The sequence below is a fragment of the Anabrus simplex genome, chromosome 1 (assembly GCF_040414725.1).
Source record: "Anabrus simplex isolate iqAnaSimp1 chromosome 1, ASM4041472v1, whole genome shotgun sequence".
Classification (NCBI taxonomy): Eukaryota; Metazoa; Arthropoda; class Insecta; order Orthoptera; family Tettigoniidae; genus Anabrus; species Anabrus simplex.
In genome coordinates, this window is record NC_090265.1 from 842,175,065 (window position 1) to 842,198,733 (window position 23,669).

The window sequence follows — 23,669 nt, forward strand, 5'->3', positions numbered from 1 at the left end:
AGAGGCCTCAGCTGTGATAACGGGACAGGCGTGGAATTGAGATTGTACTGTATTCTCGGCCGGGGAAAACGTTAAATGCTGGATTTAGTTGAAATTCATAGCCGGTAATGATCTGAGTATTGTGAAATACTGTAAAATTTGTTTAATTGGGGACGTAATGGACATTTGAAATCACGAACTTTGAGTATAAGGAACAGAATAACCAAATTCAGGGTTGTCCAAAATATAGAGCGATGGCTGTGATGATCGGTTTGTCTGTGAGGGGTGCGCAAAATTCATAAATGGTATGACGAGATATGACATCGTAATTATATGGCGAGTTGTTTGGTTTGTACGTAGATTATTAGGATATCCAAGTGTTAATAACGGTTAGGGCTAGATTAGATTTTAAAAGTCTGAGATCAGGAGACAAGATATATAACTGGACATAAATTATGTAACAATTCTTTTCCAGCCAGATAAATATCACTAGATTGAATTCACATCACAGCTGCGTAGGAATTTGTGAAGAAACCAGAGTCCGCGGAGATAAAATTTGTTGTTCGTTAACATTTCGTCAAATCATTTAAATTTATTTAATTACTAAATTCAGTGAAACCGCATTTTGAAATAACTTTAATCAAGCGAATAACTTGGAGATGCATTCTGGAAATTTTAGTTTGTTTTCTGGGGAATATTAAAAAATAAAGTAACGATTAAGGGGACATATCCGAAGGAAATGGATTTTACTGCCACAAAGTTTGTGAGCATTGCTATTGTTGTAATTATTGAACTTTGATTGATTGAGCAGTGAATGTGCTGGGGATAGTAAAGTGGAAACTTTGGTCATCAACCGATGTAACTTAATTGTGTTTAGCCTTCAGCCTAGAAACTTGGATGGTCACGGGGTCATCAACCTCAGTGACTTAGATTAGGGCCATATGCCATTGTAGCATCATTTCCTTGCGGTCATCATCCACAATGACTTTAAAGTAACTTAGAAGATTAGATGTCGGTCCATGACATAGACGCAGGTCACATCGATTCAATTAAGGGTCCATGCCGTAGAACCACTGTGTGGCACACACCGATTGGACGGCCTTAATTATACCCAGAGTCCAGAGTTCGTGTTACGAGGGCTGGACCGTAACGAATCACTATGATGGTACATGTGGTCTCACATGGAAGCCGAATTTAAGGATTTCCAGACTTTCCTTTCTTAAATGATTAATAACTGAGACAATGGTTTCTAGTAAGAATGCCCGTCAGGCAGTTACGTTAAAGTCTCACACCAGTGTTCTGACGTTTATGTAAAAATGATTGTGGTGTCCAGTGGACACAATTGACTTCTATGATACCGTTGACATATCAGATTGCTTCAGAATTTTCCTGAATAAATAGGAATCTTTTAAACAGACCTTTCATTCCAGTAGATAGATTAGAATTACTGAACCCTACCTTTACCTCAGCAATTGACGAAGAACCCGATACGACCCAAGAGACAGATCTCATGAACTTTGCTGATAGGTAAGAAAGGTAGGTATCCCTCTATATGGACCTAAAGGGTTCAGTATATAAAAGTAATTTTCACCTTAGCTTCTTCTCCCATTCTATCTTAAACCTCAATACTGTGAGCTCGCTTCCGGGATATAGTGGGTTCGAATCCCACTGTCGGAAGCCCTGAAGATGGTTTTCCCTGGTTTCTCATTTTCGCACCAGGCTGTACCTTAATTAAGGCCACGGCCGCTTCCTTCACATTCCTAGACCTTTCCTGTCCCATCGTCGCCGTAGGACCTATCTGTATCGGTGCGACGTAAAGTAAATAGCAAAAAAAAAAAAAAAAAACATCAATACTGAATATCACAAATTTACGTGTCACCGTTTTCCTGTGATGCTGTTGATCAGAGCCGTTCGATATGGCGACCCTGTAACTATAAGCGCAATACTATTTTTTTAAACATGAAATGATCTATAGTACGCCTCATTTTGAAGCTGCCGTCAGTTTCTGCAGCTTCCCCGTAACAGCATAAGCTTTAAACGAAACCAAAACCCATGGAGCAACAGCCCCGAAGGGCCATGACCTACCAAGCGACCGCTGCTCAGCCCGAAGGCTTGAGATTAGGAGATGTCGTTGGTCACCAGGACGAATGCTCTCGGCCGTTATTCTTGGTTTTCTAGACCGGGGCCACTATCTCACCGTCAGATAGCTCCTCAATTCTAATCACGTAGGCTGAGTGGACCTCGAACAAGCCGTCAGAGCCAGGTGAAAATCCCTGACCTGGCCGGGAATCGAGCCCGGGGCCTCCGGGTAAGAGGCAGGCACGCTACCCCTACACCACGGGGTCGGCCAACCACATAATCTTTCGTAATGGTATTTAAGGATCCAACCATCCTCTGGGCTGATGATCTAACAGACGGACAGATATGACAGGTATAAAGGTGAAGATATTGACTTTGATGAAATGACTGACGTAGATAATGTTGAATATGCACCTTCCGCAATCCATCTAAACGAATCGCCTGAGTCAGATGATGGTGAAAATTATGAGAAAGGTATAGTTCAAGCAGGACAACAGGAGTTTCATCTTTCCATAGCAAGCTCAACTCAAATTCCACAGGAAGTTCTTGCTACTAGGCGTGGAGTCAACCACCCAAGCTTCGATTACAAAAAGGATAGGCTTATTCTTCTTATTACTGAATCTGGAAATTGAAGGAAAGACATCTCTATACAGGCCTTGAAAGCCCTTGGAGAGGTAACCTGGACACTTGATGGGGTAGAGTGGTTAGTTCTACTCCCGGCCGCCTTTGTCCCCAGTATTTAACCTGGTACTCATTTTCGCTGCAGGCGGAGTGAACCTTAGGACCATGTGCATCTCCGGAAGTGGAAATCTCGTTTCATAAATTTGTCGACTTCCTGATGGCGAATCGTAACCACGTCCTTTCGGCTGAACCAAGCACGCCTTTACCGCCTCGGCCAGGCACTCCATAATTCAATATGGTGACGTTTTAAAATTTCATAACTGATATACTAGCGGCCTCTTTAGACATTGTACCTCAATTTATTAGACTCTAAACCCTAGAAAATGGAATGAAAATACCACCGGTCCTTCTGGTGTCGGGCGGTATCCCTTGCTTGTCTTAAGAGGCAACTAAAAGGGGCCCAGGGTTGGTGACCACGGGGCCGTGAACTGAGTCCTGGTTTTGATTCCACTTACTTGTGCCAGGGTCCTCACTTTCATCTATCCTACCCGACATCCCTCGGTCAAATCTTGTCCTTTTCCGATCCCGATGATACCAGGTTGCGAGGCCCAAGGAGTCTTTCATTTTCACGCCCTTGGTGACCCTTGTCTTTCCTTTGGACGGTACCTTCATTCTTCGAAGTATCGGATCCCTTCTATTTTTTCTCTCTGATGAGTGTTAATAGAGGATGGTTAGCCAGTTCTACTTCCTTTTAAAACAATAATCACCACCACCACGCTAGTGTTAAGCTGCAGGGAAGCCTCCTAAAGGGTTATTATAAAAATTCGCTGAATTTTTTAACAATTCTGTCAATGTGCAGTCTTCTGTGGCGATTAGAGTAAGGGGACTTCTAAATCACATTCAGAATATAATCAGATTTTGATATCGTTTATTTTTGGAAATACATTTTTTGATAAATATAAATTAAAATTACTTGATTGTACTGTTCCTTTCCGTCCTCTGTCGGCTGAAGACGTCACCACGAGCTGAAACAGAAGATAAGGAATCAATGGTCAGCACTTGTTGATAGTAAGTGGCGAACAATTGTTCAATTCTCGTACAAAAATAAAACGCGTCTGTCAAAAGTTAAAATTTATTGAAGCATCGTAATGTCAAGAGTGTTTGCCATTTTGAGCAACTAACCGTTGTAATCCGGGTCAGTGTCTCTGCGTTAGAAGCAAGGTTATGCATGTGGAGGTATCCTAGACTCTATGACTTAGAGATAACGTCAATCAATCAATCAATCAATCAATCAATCAATCAATCAATCAATCAATCAATCAATCAATCAATCAATCAATCAATCAATCAATCAATCAATCAATCAATCAATCAATCAATCAATCAATCAGTCAATCAATCAATCAATCGATCAATCAATCAATCAATCAATCAATCCATCAATCAATCAATTCTCTATCAATCAATTAATTCATTCATCAATCAATCAATCAATCAATCAATCAATCAATCAATCAATCAATCAATCAGTCACCACTGATCTGCATTTAGGGCAGTCGCCCAGGTGCCCATTTGCTGTTTACCTACTCGTCTCTTAAATAATTGCAAGGAATATTGAAATTTATTGAACATCTCCCTTGGTAAATTATTCCACTCCCCAACTCCTCTTCCAATAAACGAATATTTGCCCCAATTTGTCCCCTTAAATTCCAACTTTATATTCCTATTGTGACCTTTCCTAGTTTTAAAAACATCACTCAAACTTATCCGCCTACTAATGTCATTCCACGCCATCTCTCCACTGACAGCTCGGAACATTCCATTTAGTCAAGCAGCTCGTCTCCTTTCTCCTAAGTTTCCCCAGCCTAAACTTTATAACATTTTTGTAACGCTACAGTTTTTTTGGAAATTACCCAGAAAGAATCGAGCTGCTTGTCTCTGGATTTTTCCCAGTTCTCGAATCAAGTAATCCTGGAGAGGGTCCCATACACTGGAACCCGACTCTAGTTGGGGTGTTACCAGAGACTTATATGCCCTCTCCTTTACAACCTTACTACAACCCTTAATACCCTCATAACTACGTGCGTTCTCTATCCTCCCCCTGTGGGTGGGACGATAGAATAACACTCACGATATCCCCTGTCTGTCTTAAGAGGCGACTAAAAGGGGCACCAGGGTCTTTCAACTTGGGAGCGTCGGTTTGGTGACCACGGAGCCCTTAGCTGAATCCTGACATTACTTCCACTTACTTGTGCCAGGCTCCTCACTTGATCAACTCATGTTATTTTCCGATACCAACGCTCTTAGAGCATTCGAGGCCTAAAGAGTCTTTCATTTTCACGCCCTTAGTTGCCCTCACCTTTCTTTGGACGATATATTCACTTTTCGAAGTGTCGGATCCCTTCCATTTTTCTCTTTGAACTGAGCTCGGTAGCTGTCGCTTAGGTATGGCCAGTATCTAGTATTTGGGAGATAGTGGGTTCGAACTCCACTGTCGGCAACCCTGAAGATGGTTTCCCGAGGTTTGGCATTTTCACACCAGGCAAATGCTGGGGCTGTACCTTAATTAAGGCCACGGCCGCTTCCTTCCCATTCCTAGCCCTTTCTTCTTCCATTTCTGATTTTAAACACGCCAAAATGAGTTTAATACAATCATAATACCAGTCCAAAGCCTGGACAAAGTGTGATGGGAATCAGCATTTTAAAACATATAATTTACTGTCGACTAAATTATTGTATGTACTCGAGTTTGGAGGTTGTGACTCCCTGTGGGTGGGGACGAAGGCGAAGAATACATCCACGGTATCCCATGCCTGTCGTAAGAGGCGACTAAATGGGGCCCTGGCGGCTCACAACTTGGGAGCGTCGGTTGGTCAGATCGAACCTACCAGGTTGGGACCAGAAGGCCAGCGCCTCAACCGCGAGAGGCACTGAGTCCGGCATTTCTAATTCTTTCCCATCCCATTTTCTCCGACAAATATGTTAGCGTGACGTTAGACTACCAGAAATATATTAATTTAATTAATTAACGATGGATTAACTTTTGTTTCCCTAAAAACGAAGGTCCGGTGTGGAATAAAACAGTGTCTTTTACCTTGGCCTATCTTTAATTATTCCACGATAAATAAATAGAAAACTTATTTTTTTAATCAGCCTCTAATATTTATATATATAAAAAATCACTTTGTGGTGTATTTGAGTTTAAATATCAAATATACGAGCGTGTATATCTGCGTGAATTCTTATATCGTGATGGTGGTGATTACTGTTTTTGTGAGAAAGTAGAACGGTGCCACCATCCTCCCTTTAAACTAACCAGAAAAAACTCGAAAGACTCTCGTTTAGAGAAAAAAGAAGGAAAAGGCCACGAAGGACGTGAAAATGTAAAACTGCCTGGGCTTGGCAAACATCGTACCGTAGGGGTTGGAAGAGAACAAGAATTGACCAAGAGAGGCCGGATAGGAAATAGGATAGAATATATTTATTTATCATCTACACAATTGTATGTTATCAAAAACATGACATGACTTGTTCTTCTCCTTCTGACACACCCAGGTGACGATTTCATGTTGACTTTCCCTATACTTTCTGTACATATAACTATTTGCCTTATTAATAACTGTCAAATCCATTACAGCACACAACAGTAAATACTTACACCAGGAAGTTTCGATATAGAATTGTGTTTGTGTCTGAAGGTGTCTATAGATAATGCCCGCGAGAGAAAAATGTTGAGCTGCAAGGAACGAACAGGAGTTCAGGCAGGTTAGTGGAGATACTCCGAGATTAAGCTAATGAGGCCCACTCCCTGCTGCAGTGACCGTAAATGTCCTGCGACAACTGGGGAATTTCTGTGAGTGGGCACAAGTTTATCTCAGTGACCGCAAATGTCCGTGATTTTGTGATGACCGCAAATGTCCGGACACCGTGTAAAGAGAACAATGGTCTCTGTTGTGAAGGGCAGGTGAATGTCAGCGGCGAAACTTGAGAATGTTGTAGTTTAAGCAACCGGAAAATTTCAAGTTCTGACAAAAATTAGGCAAATCCGCTAGTGAAATTTTGAGATGATCACACTGTAAACGGCAGTCCAAGAGGTTACTGACTGCAGTAAATGAGTGTGCGCCGTGTTGCCTACGCTATAGGCGCCAGTCCACGTGTTTACGTATTTATTGACTGTAGTAGTATTTCTCCGTAAAAAATAGCGAGTCCGCAAAATGCTGTATGTTTGGAAAGATGTGTTCGCACAAGTTATTTAAGCCTCCAGTTTACATCCCGCCATCCTTTGGCGCAACACCCAGGAAGGGCTATGGCCTACCAAGCGACCGCTGCTCAGTTTGAAGGCATGCAGATTACGAGGTGCCGTGTGGTTGGCACGATGAATCCTCTCGGCCATTATAATTGGCTTTCTAGACCAGGGAAGCTATCTCACTGTCAGATAGCTCCTCAGTTATGATCACATAGGCTGATTGAACATCGAACCAGCTCTCAGATCCAGTCCATGAACTGGCCGAGGATCGAACCCGGGGCCTCAGGGTAAGAGACAGGCACACTACCTTTCTACCGTGGGTTTAGGTTTAGAAAACGGATAACCGCCATCGTCAGAGGCTATGGTCTTTGCAATATTTTGAAATTCTGAATTATTATTTAGTTTAGACAAATAGAAAACATATTTTCTGAGTGATACGTACCTCAAAGTAATACTCGATGATAAACCGGCAACGGGACATCGTGGTGGGGAGGCCCCATGACGTGCGCCAAATAGTGGATACCACCAGGACGCTCCTGAAACATGTGAAACATCACTGAATATGTGCATTGAAGATGTCAATAGGTTCAAGCTGTGAGTAAATCTACATGCCAAGTTGACTTATTCAAAATCATGACTTCATTGTACACAAAGTTTTTATTTATTTATTTATTTATTTATTTATTTATTTATTTATTTATTTATTTATTTATTTATTTATTTATTTATTTATTTATTTATTTATTTATTTATTTATTTATTACAATTTTCTTCACGTCGCACCGACACTGATAGGTCTTATGGCGACTATGGAATAGAAAAGGGCTAGGAATGGGAAGGAAGAGACCGTGGCCTTAATTAAGATATAATCCAAGCATTTACCTGGCGGGAAAATAGGAAACCACGGGAAACCATCTTGAGGGCTGCCGACAGTGTGGATCGAACCCACAATCTCTTGATTGCAAGCTCAGAGATCTGCGAACCTAACCGCACGGCCAACTTGTTCGGTCTCTACTACTGTTCAGATCGACTGTAACCTATTTTAGAATTGCAATAGTGATGTATTCATGTATAAAGGATATGTGAGATATTGCTGTCGTTACCGCGAAACCCGTGTCAGTTATATCAGTGGTGGATTTCGGAAATTATGTCCGGTTCCATGGATAAATGGTCAGCGTGTTGGCCTTTGGTCACAGGGATCCCGGGTTCGATTTCCGACAGTGTCGTGAATTTGAAAGATAATTGGTTAATTCCCCTGGCACGGGGGCTGGGTGTATGTGTCGTCTTCATCATTATTTCATTCTCATCACGACGTGCAGGTCGCTTAAGGGTGTCAAATGAAACGACCTGCATCTGGCGATCCGAACTTCTCCTTGGACAATCCCAGCACTTAAAACCATACGCCATTTCATGTCATTTCGGAAATTATAAGTGACATTTATACATGTAAAATAAGAAGTCTAAACATTTTTAGACGTAGAATGGGTAAGTTAAAATTTGGGATTTATTATGTAGTGTAAAAAATTATAGGATACTTAAATTTAGCTACATTTCTAGCGACTATTTTGATGAACTTAGCGACTGAATACTATTATGAATTGGCAACACTGGTCTATCCTCACGAGTAAATGTCGGGAATTCTCCGGTCCGAGTATTGCGGGTGTTAGATACTCTCACCGTTACATGGAAAATATACTGCCAAAGCTGGACTATTCTAACAGCCTCATATTCCTTACATTTGTGGTCAAATGCACATTTGCAATGGAATATTGAAGATGTTTTGTCCAGAAGTCTGAAATTACCTACCTGTCGCTTGCGAACCATCCTCGGATACAGCGCCCGGCGGTCCACGGAGTAGCGAGTAGACGGGTAGACCGGACCTTCCATCCACTCCCCTGAAAGGTAGAGTCAGTGAGTCTCCTATATGTTATTACAAGGGAAATGAGTTTTAGGCACTAATAGGATAGAATGCAAACGTATTTAACCTAAGCGCAAGTGTATACTATCCCGCACCACGGTTCTGCAGTGAGATTTGCATAAATATAGGGAGTACAATTTAAAACAGCCCTTCTGCTCACAGGCCGCGGGAATCACCAAGACAGCACCGTATGGTCTGTGTCAAGCTTGGTGTGATAAGTCTTTAACAGTTGACACAGCAGTTCGCTGGTAACTGTTGGACTTTTATGGTGTGTTGCTAAGTTATTATCGCGATGGTTAAGTACACTATAGCGCAAAGAATATTTTTGGTGAGTGCTTTTTGCATAATAAGGAATCAGTTAAAAGGTGCCTTCAAATATTTCGTAGACATTTTCCCGGTTGTACAGTACAATCAAAACGTCCCGTGCAACAACTCGTTCACAAGTGGTGTAGTAGAAGTTTGGTAACTAATAAGAAAAATCGGCGAAGGCGAATAGGCCGGTCAAAATCGACAATAAATTAACAAAACATGATGTATCTCTGATTTTTTGTATGTTGCTTGGACCCATTAGCACTATGTATATCCAAGTTTGCAACTCCCAAAAAGTTGTGGAAACATATTTACACACGAAAAACCGCGAAATTTTTGGACTTGTTTCAGATTCTTCCCTATACATACTAATCCATGCATTTTTCGTCGAACGCTACTCTATACGTTTCTTAAGAGCATTAAATTTGTAACAAATTAAGTCTAACAGGAGCTATGTAGATCAATTCGTTACCGAATTACGGCACATTGAGCATAGGCCAGTTTTTTCCAAAAATTGCAAATTTTAGTTCTAGACCTTTTTTGGACCGAAATTGCGTCGAAACCATTGATCCTACGAGTAGAACGTATAGAATATAATGTGTAGGCAATTTAATTAGCTTTAAATTAAGCGCAGAGCGGGATCTTTAAGCCTCCTAGTTCACTCAAAATCTCAAAAAACCCATATAAGGTAAGATTGCGTTTTTCCAGAAATGTTCCATAACCTTTCCTATCCTTTATTTTTGGTAAAGAAAAATAAGGCATGTAATCATTTAAAAACGGTGAAATGTATTTTAATATAAATATAAGTAATCAATAGTACAGTAACTTAATCAATCAATCAATCAATCAGTCAGATTAGACACATAGTCAAACTCGTCACCTTGTTTTTGATGGCCTTGGACCGTCACTTTCGTTGCTGTCTTCAATAGGTAGGTCTTCGTCCCTTATAGGTAGGTACTCCAGTATTGGTGGATCGTCAGGGTTGTCTTGAGGCTCGTCATCGTCATCGTCATCGTCGTCCTCTTCAATGATGATAAGAGCAGCGTTATGGCACGTTTCCACAGAGCAGGTAGTACACATCACAGAACATCTGAGCCCTGCTTTCAGGCAAGTGCAGCCACCTCTGCCCCCTTCTTGTATTTGCAAGAGAGGAGTTTCAGGAGATCTGCGAGGGCAGGAGCTTGCCGACTGCTCTTGGGGATGAGTCCAGCCGAGGTCAATTCCCAACCCCAGTCGGTGGCCTCATCCCCCCCCCCCCCAACCACTTTTTCACCTGGTGGTATGTGCGGTAGTGGTGATACGACGCAGCCTCTGTGGTTGGGGCAAACGGGCCAGATTCGCTTTTGCGTTGGCTGCTGTCTTCACAAAAGTACGGAAGCGTACATCGTTGAGGGTGTCTGTCGTATACGTTTTCTTAGTAGATCCTAGACCGCAGAGGAGCACGAACAAATCCACATCCTCTCCAAAGATGAAGATGTGGTCATGGGAGGTACCTTTTTGCAGCGCAGTCACGACGATATCGCGGTCTGCGTCTTCTTTTGATATTTTTGTCTCAGTTCCCTCGAGAGCGAAAGCAGAACAGAGATGCTCAATGAGACGAACATTGTTTTCATCATTCGAGAGCATGTACTCTTGGGGGACTATGATGATGGTCGATGCGTCAAACACAGTTTCCGCTGATCCTGCAGAATACCGTCGTGATCGCTCTGCAAATTTGGTGCTCTTTTGGGTGCCATTTTCAGGAAGACTACACACACATTTCTCCCAAAGTGGTTAAATATGTCGCGTATGTAGCTTGCTGTGATAGCCCGTACCGAATCATTCCGATGCCACACGACTTTCTGGACAAGGTATCCTCCATCGATGACAGTAAATGTTTTTGCCTACACACTGACGTTCTCTGTGGCTTGAGTGAAGGCAGCGTAAAAAGCTGAGTTTGTGCCTTTACTCATCCCTTCGTCGGAAAATAGGGCCATTGGATATGGAGCGAGCTCGTATGTGAAGTGGGCCTTCAGCTGTAGGTCTGACTGTTGCATGATACACATGCGCTGGAAGATGGTGAGTGGCTCGACATCGACTCCCTTCTTGTGGATCTTGATAGGGATTATAAATGTTGTCAAAGAGAGGACTTATTCTTTCCTAGAGACGCTAACATTCCCAACAGTTTTTCCAATATTTCGGTTCACCCCTTTCAGCCCTTCTTCTCGGGCATTGTGACAATTTATGTGGGGGCCACCTACAGTGCCACTGCTAATGGATACGAGTTTACCTATCAATGGGAACGGTGGATGGTTATTGAAAACCAGGCTTTCAGTTTTTTCACTTCAGAGGTATCTCGTGCAATTTGCGTAGGTCACATATCGACACGCTGTTCACTTGTTGTGGAAGAAATATTCCAATACCCTTCTACCTCTTCACATATATTCAGCATATATACCATCCCGCCCGTCCAACGAGAGAGCACACTTCTAGAGATACCTCTGCCATGGCTTAGGCCACCCCGACTCTTCATTGCACGCATGAATACCTGTTCAATTGTCAAGTCAGTCCACAGACCTGACCAGAATTTGTCGGATCTGCGGATGGTGAAACATCCTTTCGTGAACAATTGATATTCTGTTGGGTCCATCTGGTCTTTCAGAGTGCCAATTCATCACTTTTTAGATACTGTTTTGAGCATATATCGTGGCAAGGAGCTGTTTGAGGAAGCTCCCCACCATGATATTGCAAATTGCTCCCATATATGACATCAATAGGTGGAAGCCACCTAATAGTACTTCCACACCAGTCAATTCAGTACCGGGACAGTTTTGAACAACGTCCCTTTCTTTCATGTACAATTATTCAACTTACATACCTCCTATATGATCATAACACGTTTTGCATGTTCAAATCTCACTTCATGCAATAAAAAAGTGATTAGGCGCATTTCTGGAAAAATGCGATTTTACCTTATATTGATTCCATTGAGATTTTGAGAGAATTACAAGGCTCATAGACCCCGCTCTGTGCTTACTTTAAAGCTAATTAAATTGCCTACAAATTATATTCTGCAAGTTCTACTCGTAGGATCAATGGTTTCGACGCAAATTCGGTCCAAAAAAGGTCTAAAACTAAAATTTACAATTTTTGAAAACTGGCCTATTTTCAAAGTGCCTTAATTCGGTAACCAGTTGACCTACAGATCTCCGATTGGGATTAATTTGTCACAAATTTAATGTTCTTAAAAACGTCCAGAGTAGATTTCGACGAAAAATGCATGTATTAGGAGATATAGAGCAGAATCTGAAACAAGTCCAAAAATTTCGCGGTTTTTCGCGTGTAAAAATTTTTCCACAACTTTTTGAGAGTTGCAAACTTGGGTATACATAGTCCTAATGGGTCCAAACAACATACTAAAAATCAGAGATACATCATGTTTTGCGAATTTAGCGATTTTTTGTGTCGATTTTTACTGGCCTATCATGCCGCTCCTTTGAGACGACTACGTCCGCTCGCTATTGCGAGCACTGTGCTCGCTGCCACCGCTTCTCTGCGCTCCTGTGTCTCGGTAATGCGCTACGAAAACATGTATTAGCGATCTGAACTATCAGAACCCCTCAAATATATGCAACTCACCTACATAATTGTAGAGAGGCTAGATGATACTTGCACCTTGTTCAAACACGTTTGCATGCTAACCTGTTGGTACCTAAAATTCCTTTCCCTAGTTATTACAATGAGGTGTATAATCAGAAACACATCTGAATGTACTGTTCTGTCAGACACTCGCAGAACGTAATTCAACTCATCAGTAACTGACCTTCTTCCTGATCTTCATCGCTGGGTCCCTCGTTGTCTACATCCATGTCCATATCCTCTGCCCCTGCCCTGTAGCTGTTCCAGTGGTTCGGTTGAATCCTGTAAAACAACGATATGGACTAATACATTCGTATATCTGTTCCGCATGCACTTTGAAAACAATGCAATATACATGTTGAGGACTCAAATAAGTTTGTCATCGCTCCCACTTATTTGTACTGCACACCTTTCTTACAGCTTCCCTTTTCCACACCAATGAAAGCAAACCTCATGGCGCAAGAGCCACGGCCTACCAAGCGACCGCTGCTGAGCCCGAAGGCCTGCAGATTACAAGGTGTCGTGTGATAGGCTTTCTAGACTCACCATCAGATGGCTCCTCAAATGCAATCACGTAAGCTGAATGGACCTGGAACCAGCCGCCAGAGCCAAGTAAAAAATCCCCGAACTTACCGGGAATCGAACCCGAGAATGGTTGCCCGTTGTACCACTACCGCCACTGGCATATTTTCCGGCTCCATGGCTAAATGGTTAGCAAGCTGACCTTTGGCCCGGGAGGTCCCGGGTTCGATTCCTGGCTGAGTAGGGGGTTTTAACCTTAACTGGTTAAGTTGTCTAGGCCAGGAGCTGGGTGTTTGTGATGCCTCCAACATTAAAAATCATCTCATGTAGGGCCCCATCGTCAAAGACATGCTGGTCGTTTACTACATCGTCTACTAGAAAAAGACATGCACCAGGCCTCTCCGGAGGCTATACACCATTAAATCACCTGGCGTATTTCATTTTCTCCCCATTTAGGCTATCCTCTTTCCTTAGCCGAAACATTATCTTATCGGTGCAGTTTTATGGTGTCGAAGTATGTGCAATAAATGCTTCGTCCATTGAACCATCCCTGAGCTTTTAAAATGTGGATGCACTGCAGAAAGTTGAAGATCCCACGTGTGAACGACGTTACCAACAAGAAGGTAGAAACTTCATCGTACTGGGTAAACACCAAATGTATCACCAAAGCTCTCTTACATAGCGACATCGTACGACACGGGGTGTAAAATGGACTTTTCTGTAACCACCCTATAAAAATCCGACTACCTCTGCCGGGTGTGAACCCGCACTCTTGAGATTCGGAGGCTGACACTCTACCACTGATCCACAGTCATGACGCTCAAGAGAGATCCGCTTTACTCTGCCATCTAGTAGACCTAGAGTAAAACGAAACGTCGAAATTGACGAGCAGACAGCCAGATGGCATCAAATTAAAATGTCTGCACACGGTAGCTGAGGCCATACGACTATTATTATGGTGCTGGGAAATCAAGGGAAGTACTCGCCCTCACTAAAAGCAAGAAAGCGGCTTATTTCAGTCCCATCATTCAAACTGACATATGAAGAACTCTTTTTACGTCTCACTAACTACTTCTTTGAACGTTTTTGGAGACGCCGAGGTGCCGAAATTTAGTCCCCCAAGAGTTCTTTTACGTGCCAGGAAAACTACTGAAATCTCCAAATACCACCGGACTGAGTCAGGATAGAACCTGCCAAGTTCAGGTCAGAAGGCCAGCGCTCTACCGTCTGAGCTACTCTATTTGCTTAACGTCGTACCGACACACATAGGTCTTATGGCGACGATGGGATAGGAAAGGGAAGGAAGCGGCAATGGCCTTAATTAAGGTACAGACCCATCATTTGCCTGGTGTGAAAATGGGAAACCACGGAAAACCATCTTCAGGGCTGCTGACAGTGGGGTTCGAACCCACTATATCCGGGATTCAAGCTCACAGCTGCGCGCTCCTAACCTTACGGCCAACTCGCCCGGCACTTTCGGGACACATCTTGTATACTATATGTTAAAGTGGGCGAGACTTCGTTGTGAGTACACATCTGAACCAGGATTAAGAACTCCCTGCATCGGAAAGAGGGTGAACAGGCACCTGTATGGAGTATTCCCGTTCTGCTGCTGCCACAGAGCCAGTAGCGCCAACATTTCCTCAGGTTCCAGTTGCAGCTCACGCTTCAGACGAGGGCTCCCAGCACGAGCATTCAGCGGCCTGAAACTAAAACACACATCGTACACTATAAATTTAAAGGAATTATTACTTTGCACCAAAAGTTATTCTGCATCAATTAATACGCAGTATGTAGTAAATATAAGAAATTTTAAACTGAATACAGTTCGCATTTCTAAGCACCAATAGGTTAGAATGTAAACCTCTTGAAGCATGTAACAAGTATAGTGTATCCTGCACAACGGTTCTGCTATGAGTCTTGTATAAAAATTAGGATTACGGTCCATCAGAACCCCTAAAATTTATGTTACTCTCGCTACCTCGCTACATAGCGGGAGAACAGGCCAGGGTACACTTTCTAATAACCTAGTTTGCATTCTAACCTATTACTGCCTTAAAGTCCGCTGTCCAGCCATAAGGTATGTTATAGTTCAAAAGTTCCCTGTTTTTAAATAAAATCTCAATTTCCATTTTATATAATTATGTTTATTGGAACAGCTCCTCATTGTAATTTTTTTCTGCTATTAGCGTCGCACCGACACAGATAGGTCTTAAAGCGACGATGGGACAGGAAAGGCCTAGGAATGGGAAGGAACCGGCCGTGGGCCTAATTAAGGTACAGCCCCAGCATTTGCCTGGTGTGAAAATGGGAAACCACGGAAAACATCTTCAGGGCTGCCGACAGTGGGGTTCGAACTCACTATCTCCCGGATGCGAGCTCACAGCTGCGCGCTCCTAACCACACGGCCAACTCACCCGGTCATTGTAAATTTAATTCACTGAGCGAGTGGCTTCGTGGTTTGTGTCACGTAGACATCAACTTGCATTTGGGAGATAGCAAGTTATTCAGACATATTTTTGCTTGTTAATCGACAGGGAAACCGGACAAAAGACGATGAAAAGTAAGAGTTATTAATCAATTGTTCGGGGAGTTAGTGAAAATCTTCCTAGTTTAATAATCGAACAATATCGACCAAATAAGTATGCCCGACAAATTTTAAGTTCCTTTCGAGAAAGGCCATAATAACTTTCCTTCATTCTGCAAGTAGGGGGCCAGTAGAGAGTATTGCCAAAAACTTGAAATATACAGGCGGTGTAGACTTTGATAACATACAACTATCATTACTGAAAGTTTGCTGCACATGCGTACACTAGTTACTAGTTACATTCGATAATTAACTATTTCTGTCAGGCGCTACTTCCAAACGTTCCGTGTGTTTCTGATCCATAAAATTGAGGAATCATGAAATATTGCTGCCAATTAGGGAAGTTTTCTTATCTCCACTCCACTGTCATCATGTCATCAGGCTAGAAGATGGTTTTCTGTGATTTCCCTTTTTCACACCACGCAAAATGTTGGGACTATACCTTTAGGGCACGTGTCTGTGAAGACCACAGTAAAATAGTGCAAAATCACTATATTTGCCATCATAATTTGACCAGATACACTTACTCTAGGTGGACAAATATTATTATATGCAATGAATGAACATTGCATATTATTGTTATAACATTAATTGTCGGTGCAAGTTCATTGTTAATTTTTTATGAGAATTTATTTCTTGTGATTTTTTTAAGGCTGCAAAACCACTCCAAGCTGTCGGAAGGGTAAACTCGGAAACTACTTGTGTGATATGAATGATATTTTTACAGATGCTACCCACAGCACGTAGCTTCAAAGTAGACTACAATCATGATATTTGGTAAAATAGTTCTTATGTGGGAAAATTTCTAAAATTGTTATTAAAATTTTCATAAATTTTGTTGAATATTTTATGGTCTGTTTTTCATATATAAAGAGCTACATTCATGATTGTAGTCTACTTTTCAGACAACAGTACACTGAAACTGTGTGCCAAATTCCAGTGGTCTATCATTAACGATTACTGAGATAGTAAAATAAATATTCTTAAAAACTACAATTTTTCAGGAGAGCCATTCAAAGAAAAAAATTAAGTTTGTGACCAACCCGTACAGTTTTGATCCATTCCAGCTCCATATTCCTCATGATTTAGGACACTCTCAACATCCTGTTGTATTTTCCTACTCCTCCTCTTTGTTTTGGCTTCTTTACAGCTTTCAAATACAGCCCTCTCAGCGTCAGTTACCCTAAGACGATCAATTGCAGCTAATGCTGAGGCCATATTTTCCCCTGGAGAGATCCCTAAAAACTCCAGTACTTTACATATGGATGCAGCACCTGCATTGAAGCAGATAACTGCATCCAATACACCCATTTTTAGGGTAGGAAGACCTACAAATAAGCTTTTTGGCACAGTTCCCAAATGCAATGATTGAAACTCTCATTACAGCTCTGTGTTCGTCCATGTAAACATTTTTCCAAGAGATTTTTGGCACTAAGATGTATATAAATAGGTTTTATGGCTTCAATAACAGCATAAGGTAATTAATGTTTGACAAAAATCTTCACCCCCTGTCTTTGCTATCTGGTACTCGCACCAGAAGTCTGTACCTGGAGGACATAACACGTGTTTTGGGTGTCATCAGTTGATGCTTTGTGAAGTAAACTAGCCCATACAGATTTTCTCATAGCTTCCAAATTACCCTGGTTTCTCCTTATAGCTAAGCCACAGTACAGTTTTAATAAGCCCTGAAGGAGGTTTTCTGTGGTTTCCCCATTTTCACACCAGGCAAATGCTGGATGTTTAGAAATAGAGATTGGCATGCACGCTACTAGCTTCTGTTTAAAACCTAGCACGTTGCGGCTGGCAGCTCTGAGAGCAATCAATTCTTACGCAGGGCATTCAATTGATAAAATATTACTTACCGCTTTCTGATATCTTTACTGCTGGAAATGTTATGACATTTTCAAATGTTTGACATTTAAAGGGGCTTGGCTAATTAGCGCAGACAATTTTTGAAAACAACATTTAGGACAAAATATGCTTGCTAACATATGTAAACTATATATATTCTGAAAGAGAGAACTCCAAAGAATAATAATACATGAAAATCAAAAATTCAATTTTTAAAAATAATTCACGTACACGTGCCCTACCTTAATTAAGGTACTATTTATTATCAAAGATTCAGGACTGCTCTTCAGATGTTTTGCAGTACCTTAAATTGACAGTGAGTGTTATCAAATACAAATTTCAAAAGCGATGGAAACAAATGTATTGGATGTAAGACAGGTTTTTAAGAAAAAATACATTTGGCTAGCAAAGGGTTTACATAAAGCTGAAGAAAATCATAAAGCTGCACTATCTAAACTTCAAATGATTAGTTCAGTTGCATCCAACATCAGAGTTAGAAGGCCAGAAATCTCTTCGAAAATAGCGAATTGAGAACTAAACAGAGAAGGTTTAGATACATTATTAGGGTCATAATTTAATTATGACCAAGGTAGATGGCAAAATATGTAATACTTTGGCAGCCACTTCTTCGCAGATTTACTACATGTGTGGTATTACAAGGCTAGAAATAGGTATATATGTTACCGCTATCGACCTCTGTGGTGTAGTGGTTAGTGTGATTAGCTGCCACCCCCGGAGACCCGGGTCCGATTCCTGGTTCTGCCACGAAATTTGAAAAATTGTGTGAGGACTGGAACGGGGTCCACTCAGCCTCGGGTGGTCAACTGAGTGGAGGTGGGTTCGATTCCCACCTCACCGATCCTGGAAGTGGTTTCCCACTTCTCCTCCAGGCAAATGCCTGGATGGTACCTAACTTTAGTCCACGGCCGCTTCCTTCCCTCTCCCTTGTCTATCCCTTCCAATCTCCCCATTCTCCCACAAGGCCCCTGTTCAGCATAGCAGGTGAGGCCGGCTGGGCGAGGTACTGGTCATTCTCCCCAGTCGTATCCTCCGACCCAGAGTCTGACGCTCCAGGACACTTTCCTTGAAGCGGTAGAGGTGGGATCCCTCGCTGTGTCCGAGTGGAAAACCAATCCTGGAGGGTAAACAGATAAAGAAGAGGAAGAAAGTCTTAACGGCTTCTTTTTTGCAATTCCACCTTCGTTCGACTACATTTTCACTGCCCATTCTCAATTCGAATCATCATTAGTTCATCCGTCACCTCTTAAACATCTTTTATGCTGTAAAAGAGAAAATATCACGAAAATTAAGTGAAACGAAAAATTAAACCAACGCTTGAAAAACGAGGGGTATCAAATTATGTGCAAGGTAAGTGAAGTATTGGAACAAAATATTTTGATGTGAGTGTTTCTGAAGAGGAAGATCTCACTTCCTTCAAGTATGAACCCTTAACATCCGTTGATGTGGAGAGAAGTTTCACGATGTTTCGCAACGTGCTGTCTGAAAACTGACGATCCTTCACACCTAAGAACCTGGAGAGGACTATTGTGATACACTGCAAAGCCAACTGATGTAAGGTTTCCAAATCCCAATTTTTGTAACCCTAGTGTGGTTAAGTCAAATATGATTCCAGTTATATAATGTCAGTTCTTTTCTCCAGGATGGCCATTGCGGCTAAATTCACTCTAGGTGGAAAAAAACACGTCATTCAAAAGTCTGCAAACACATTTTTAACAAACACGGAATGCGTTTTTAAATTATCTCAAACTAAAAATATAATTTATTTAATTTAATTTCCCGGTTGAACCGTGTTGTAGTTGTCTGCACATCACGTACAGTTTGCCGACGTTTCGAATACATTGCAGTATTCTTTGTCAAGGCGACTGAAATACTCCTACTCGATCCGAGGTAATCAGTCTCCCAGGCAGAAATTTACACTACTAGAGTGGCCCTGACCTTGGCCTTTTATATCCTAGCCTTTCTGGCTGACCTAAGCCCTGGCTGTCTCGTGAGTATTCTGGAAGGTATGTGTCACAGCCAGGTAGTGGGGGCTTGCCCGCGCTGTCATATAATGGGGTTCCGGCCCGTGTGTTTATGTTGTGGTCTGTATGTTTTAAACTATGAATGCTAGGCATCCAAGAATTACTGATTTTATATCCTTCTTCTAAATTTATGTTGTTCGGATGTTTCTTGATTTCGATAGCCTCGCGGATTTTCCTTTCCGGATTTCAAGGGATAGCTGGTAGGATCTTGGTCTTGTCAAATGATATGCCGTGCCTTGTTTCGTAGGAATGCTTGGCTACCGCTGAAATATGTGTGTTTTGGTTCTTGGTGTGACGGATATGTTCTTTTAGGCGGGTGGAGATCAGACGTTTTGTTTCACCAATATAACAGGCTCCGCAGCTACATTCAATGTGATATACTCCACTAGCCTGTAATTCTAGCTTCCAGTGAGGTTTATAGATAGTTTTTATGTCGTATTTGTCCAGTATCTTGCCGATTATGTCTGTAGTATTTTTAATGTATGGCAGTATCGCTGTTTTCGGGCGGGTCAGTTCTTCTTTCCCGTTGTTTTCTCCTACGGCGGCCTTTTCTTTGTTCTCTTCTGATTTTTTAAGGACTCGTCGGATGTTTTTGAGCGAGTAGCCATTTTGCCTGAGGGTTCTCGTGCGGTGTTCTTTCTCTTCCTCGACGTTCTCTGCGTCAGATATCGCTATGGCCCTGTTCACCAGTGATCTTAGGATAGCCTGCTTTTGTGATGGGTGATAATGAGACGAGGCGTGTAGGTACCTGTCTGTGTGAATGGGTTTCTTGTATACTGCGTGACTCAGAGTCCCATTGGAGTTGCGTCCGGCTCCATGGCTACATGGTTAGCGTGCTGGCCTTTGGTCACAGGAGTCCCGGGTTCGATTCCCGGCAGGGTCGGGAATTTTAACCTTAAGTGGTTAATTTCGCTGGCACGGGGGCTGAGTGTATGTGTCGTCTTCATCATCATTTCATCCTCATCACGACGCGCAGGTCACCTACGGGTGTCAAATCAAAAGACCTGCATCTGGCGAGCCGAACATGTCCTCGGACACTCCCGGCACTAAAAGCCATACGCCATTTCATTTCATTGGAGTTGCGTTTTACTAGGACATCCAGGAACGGTAGTTTTCCGTCTACTTCTATTTCCATGGTGAACTGAATATTTACGTGTATAGAGTTGAGATGGTCCAGAAATAGCTGTAGGTTATTGCTCCCGTGCGGCCAGATTACGAATGTGTCGTCCACAAAATGGAGAAAACATTTCGGTTTCAGGGTAGATGTAGCTAAGGCTTTCTGTTCGAAGTGTTCCATATACATGTTTGCTATTATTGGAGAGAGTGGCGACCCCATCGCGGCCCCTTCTGTCTGTTCGTAGAACTCCCCGTTGAAATAGAAATAAGTGGCGTTAAGGCATTCTTTAGCTAGTGTTGACAGGTCTCCTGGAAGTTTCTGATCTAATAGCGGAAATACTTCTGTTAGCGGCACCTTGGTGAAAAGTGACGTGACGTCAAAACTTACTAATAAGTCCGTACTTTCTATTGATTGGTCCTTAAGGAGCTGGATGAAATGTCGGGAGTCCTTCACGTAGGTTTCAGTGTGTCCTGTATGTGGCTGAAGTAGTCCAGCTAGGTAACGGGTGATATCGTGCGTGGGAGATCCTATAGCGCTCACGATAGGTCGCAGAGGTATGCCTTCTTTATGGATTCTAGGAAGGCCATACAATTTAGGAGGTATCGGGTCCGAGGATATCAGCTTCTTCTGTATTTCGGCTGGGATACTGGAATTTTTACTAGTATGTGGAGTTTGTTCTTAATGCGGTTGGTAGGGTTTCTTATTTTTCTGTATGTAGAATCGGTGAGTAATTGTTCTATTTTCCGAGTGTAGTCGGTGCGTGTCATTATCACCGTAGCGTTGCCTTTATCTGCGGGTAGGATAATTGTTTCCGTATCTTGACGTAGTGTTTTAGGGCATGAATTTCTTCTTTAGTCAAATTGGATGGCGGCGGCTTTGCGGTTCTCAGTAGACATGATATATCCTGTCTGATTTCCTATGCAGATTCGGTAGGAAGGTGTCGGTTTGCATTTTCAACTTTGCTAATTATTTCTTCCACCGGTATACTATTCGGAGTTACTGCGTAGTTGAGTCCTTTTCTCAAGACCGAGGTAGTAGGTTCATTGAGTGGCTTGTCTGTGAGGTTAACTATTACATTCTTCTTCACTGGAGCAGGTGGTTTCGGTTTCTGTTTTTGTAGGAGGCGGTTGAATTTCTTGTTTTGTTTGGCAGTGGCTAGTTCCAGTGTACGCTGGGATTGTGTGTTGCTAATGGTGTCTAACGTGGTCCAGTCATTGAGAGACAAAGTGCTGGCAAGTTGCAGGTGGAGGTGAAATAATTTATTGTTGAGGTAGTCCAGAGTCTGTCTTGTGTCACTGATCCGTTCTCTGAGGAGTTTTATGCTGGTTTCGTGAAGAATACGGTCTGTCCGTCGGTTTTTGGTGTGATATTTCAGTCTCACACATGCTGGTATAATGCTGTTGTCCCTGCAGCGTTTCAGAAAGGTGAGTCAAGCCAGGTAGTTACTCATTTACTTTCGAAGGTTGTCGAACTGCCTAGTAGCTTTGAGAATATCCTCCCCGTAAAGGTTTCGTATCTTAGAAGTGAAACTTCCACGGTGTGAAGAATTATTTAATTTAATTTTCGGGTTGAACCGTGTTGTAGTTGTCTGCACATCACGAACAGTTTGCCGACGTTTCGAATACATTGCAGTATTCTTTGTCAAGGCGACTGAAATACCCCTACTCGATCCGAGGTAATCAGTCTCCCAGGCAGAAATTTCACACCGTGGAAGCTTCACATCTAAGATAAAAATATAATGTCTGAAAGATGAAGTATTTCACACATATATTTCTGCACGGTATGTTGCATACCACCAGAATTTTACATTTTAAAACATTACATTCCTTTATTAAATATGTAATTAAAACTAAAAATGAATTTAAATCGCATTTTACGTCCTTTTTGCCAGTTTTTAGGTCTTTTTCTGGATATTTTAGGTCATTTTAAGCAATTTATAGGTCTTCAACTGATTCTGGAGCGGCATTACTGCCTGCAGGCAGGTTACGTCAGAATACGAAGAGATAACAACCGGACGGCTGCTCGCTGCATGTTCCTCAGCGCTACCCGTCTAATGCGCCCTCTTTCGTTTTCGAACGCTCAATAGTAGACGGTTGCTGTCAACATATCGACAACGGCTGGTGTGTTCAGCAACAACGAATATACAGACATAATTTTAATCTCTCTTTGAGTCCAACCCTTCGTAAGGGTGTAGTGGCATCACGCGACAAGCATTTTGGTGATCTGCCTCCACGAGTCTCTGTTTAGAGCATAGTGACTTGCTTGCTGTAAGCTCATCCTGGTCAAGCTCTTGATCTGATCCATCCATCGTAAGAGTGTACGTCCTCTAGATGTTCGGCCGTCGACTTTTCCCTCTATGATAAGTATTTCCATTGCCTCCCGTCTCCTGGCAATATGACCAAAATATCTGAGTTGTTTCTGGTTGATAAGAGTCAGCAGTGTTGTTCTGATGCCGAGCAGTTGCAGGATCGATTCATTAGTAAGGTGTGCTGTCCATGGCATTCGCAGTAATTTCCTATAGCAACACATTTTTAGAGCATCCTAATTTTAATCTAATTTAATTAATTTAATCTAAATCTAATAACATTCTATATTGTCGGAATGCAACCAAAGCATGCAGACGGCTTGCGCACGGGCTTTGAAATCGCCGCCTGCCTTCTATACACATACTTTGCCGAACAGAGTTGCAATCAGGAGATGGTGGATAGTTCAAGGCACATACCACATACAAGTCTTTTAACTATTTTTTTAAAGTTGCTTTACGTCGCACCGACACGGGA

General features: G+C 42.2%; 1 protein-coding gene across 1 annotated transcript in view; it reads right to left on the minus strand.

The window, feature by feature from the left end:
• Positions 1-3,587: 3,587 nt before the first annotated feature.
• LOC136874096 (uncharacterized) overlaps positions 3,588-23,669 on the minus strand; it is a 61,892-nt gene continuing 41,810 nt past the window's right edge. The window contains exons 5-9 of the mRNA XM_068227699.1: positions 14,879-15,001; positions 12,955-13,052; positions 8,732-8,820; positions 7,368-7,461; positions 3,588-3,704 (exon numbers count right to left, since the gene is read on the minus strand). Coding sequence (XP_068083800.1) covers positions 7,369-7,461; positions 8,732-8,820; positions 12,955-13,052; positions 14,879-15,001 — 403 coding nt within the window. The 3' untranslated portion in view covers positions 3,588-3,704; position 7,368. The remainder of the gene's footprint in view (positions 3,705-7,367; positions 7,462-8,731; positions 8,821-12,954; positions 13,053-14,878; positions 15,002-23,669) is intronic.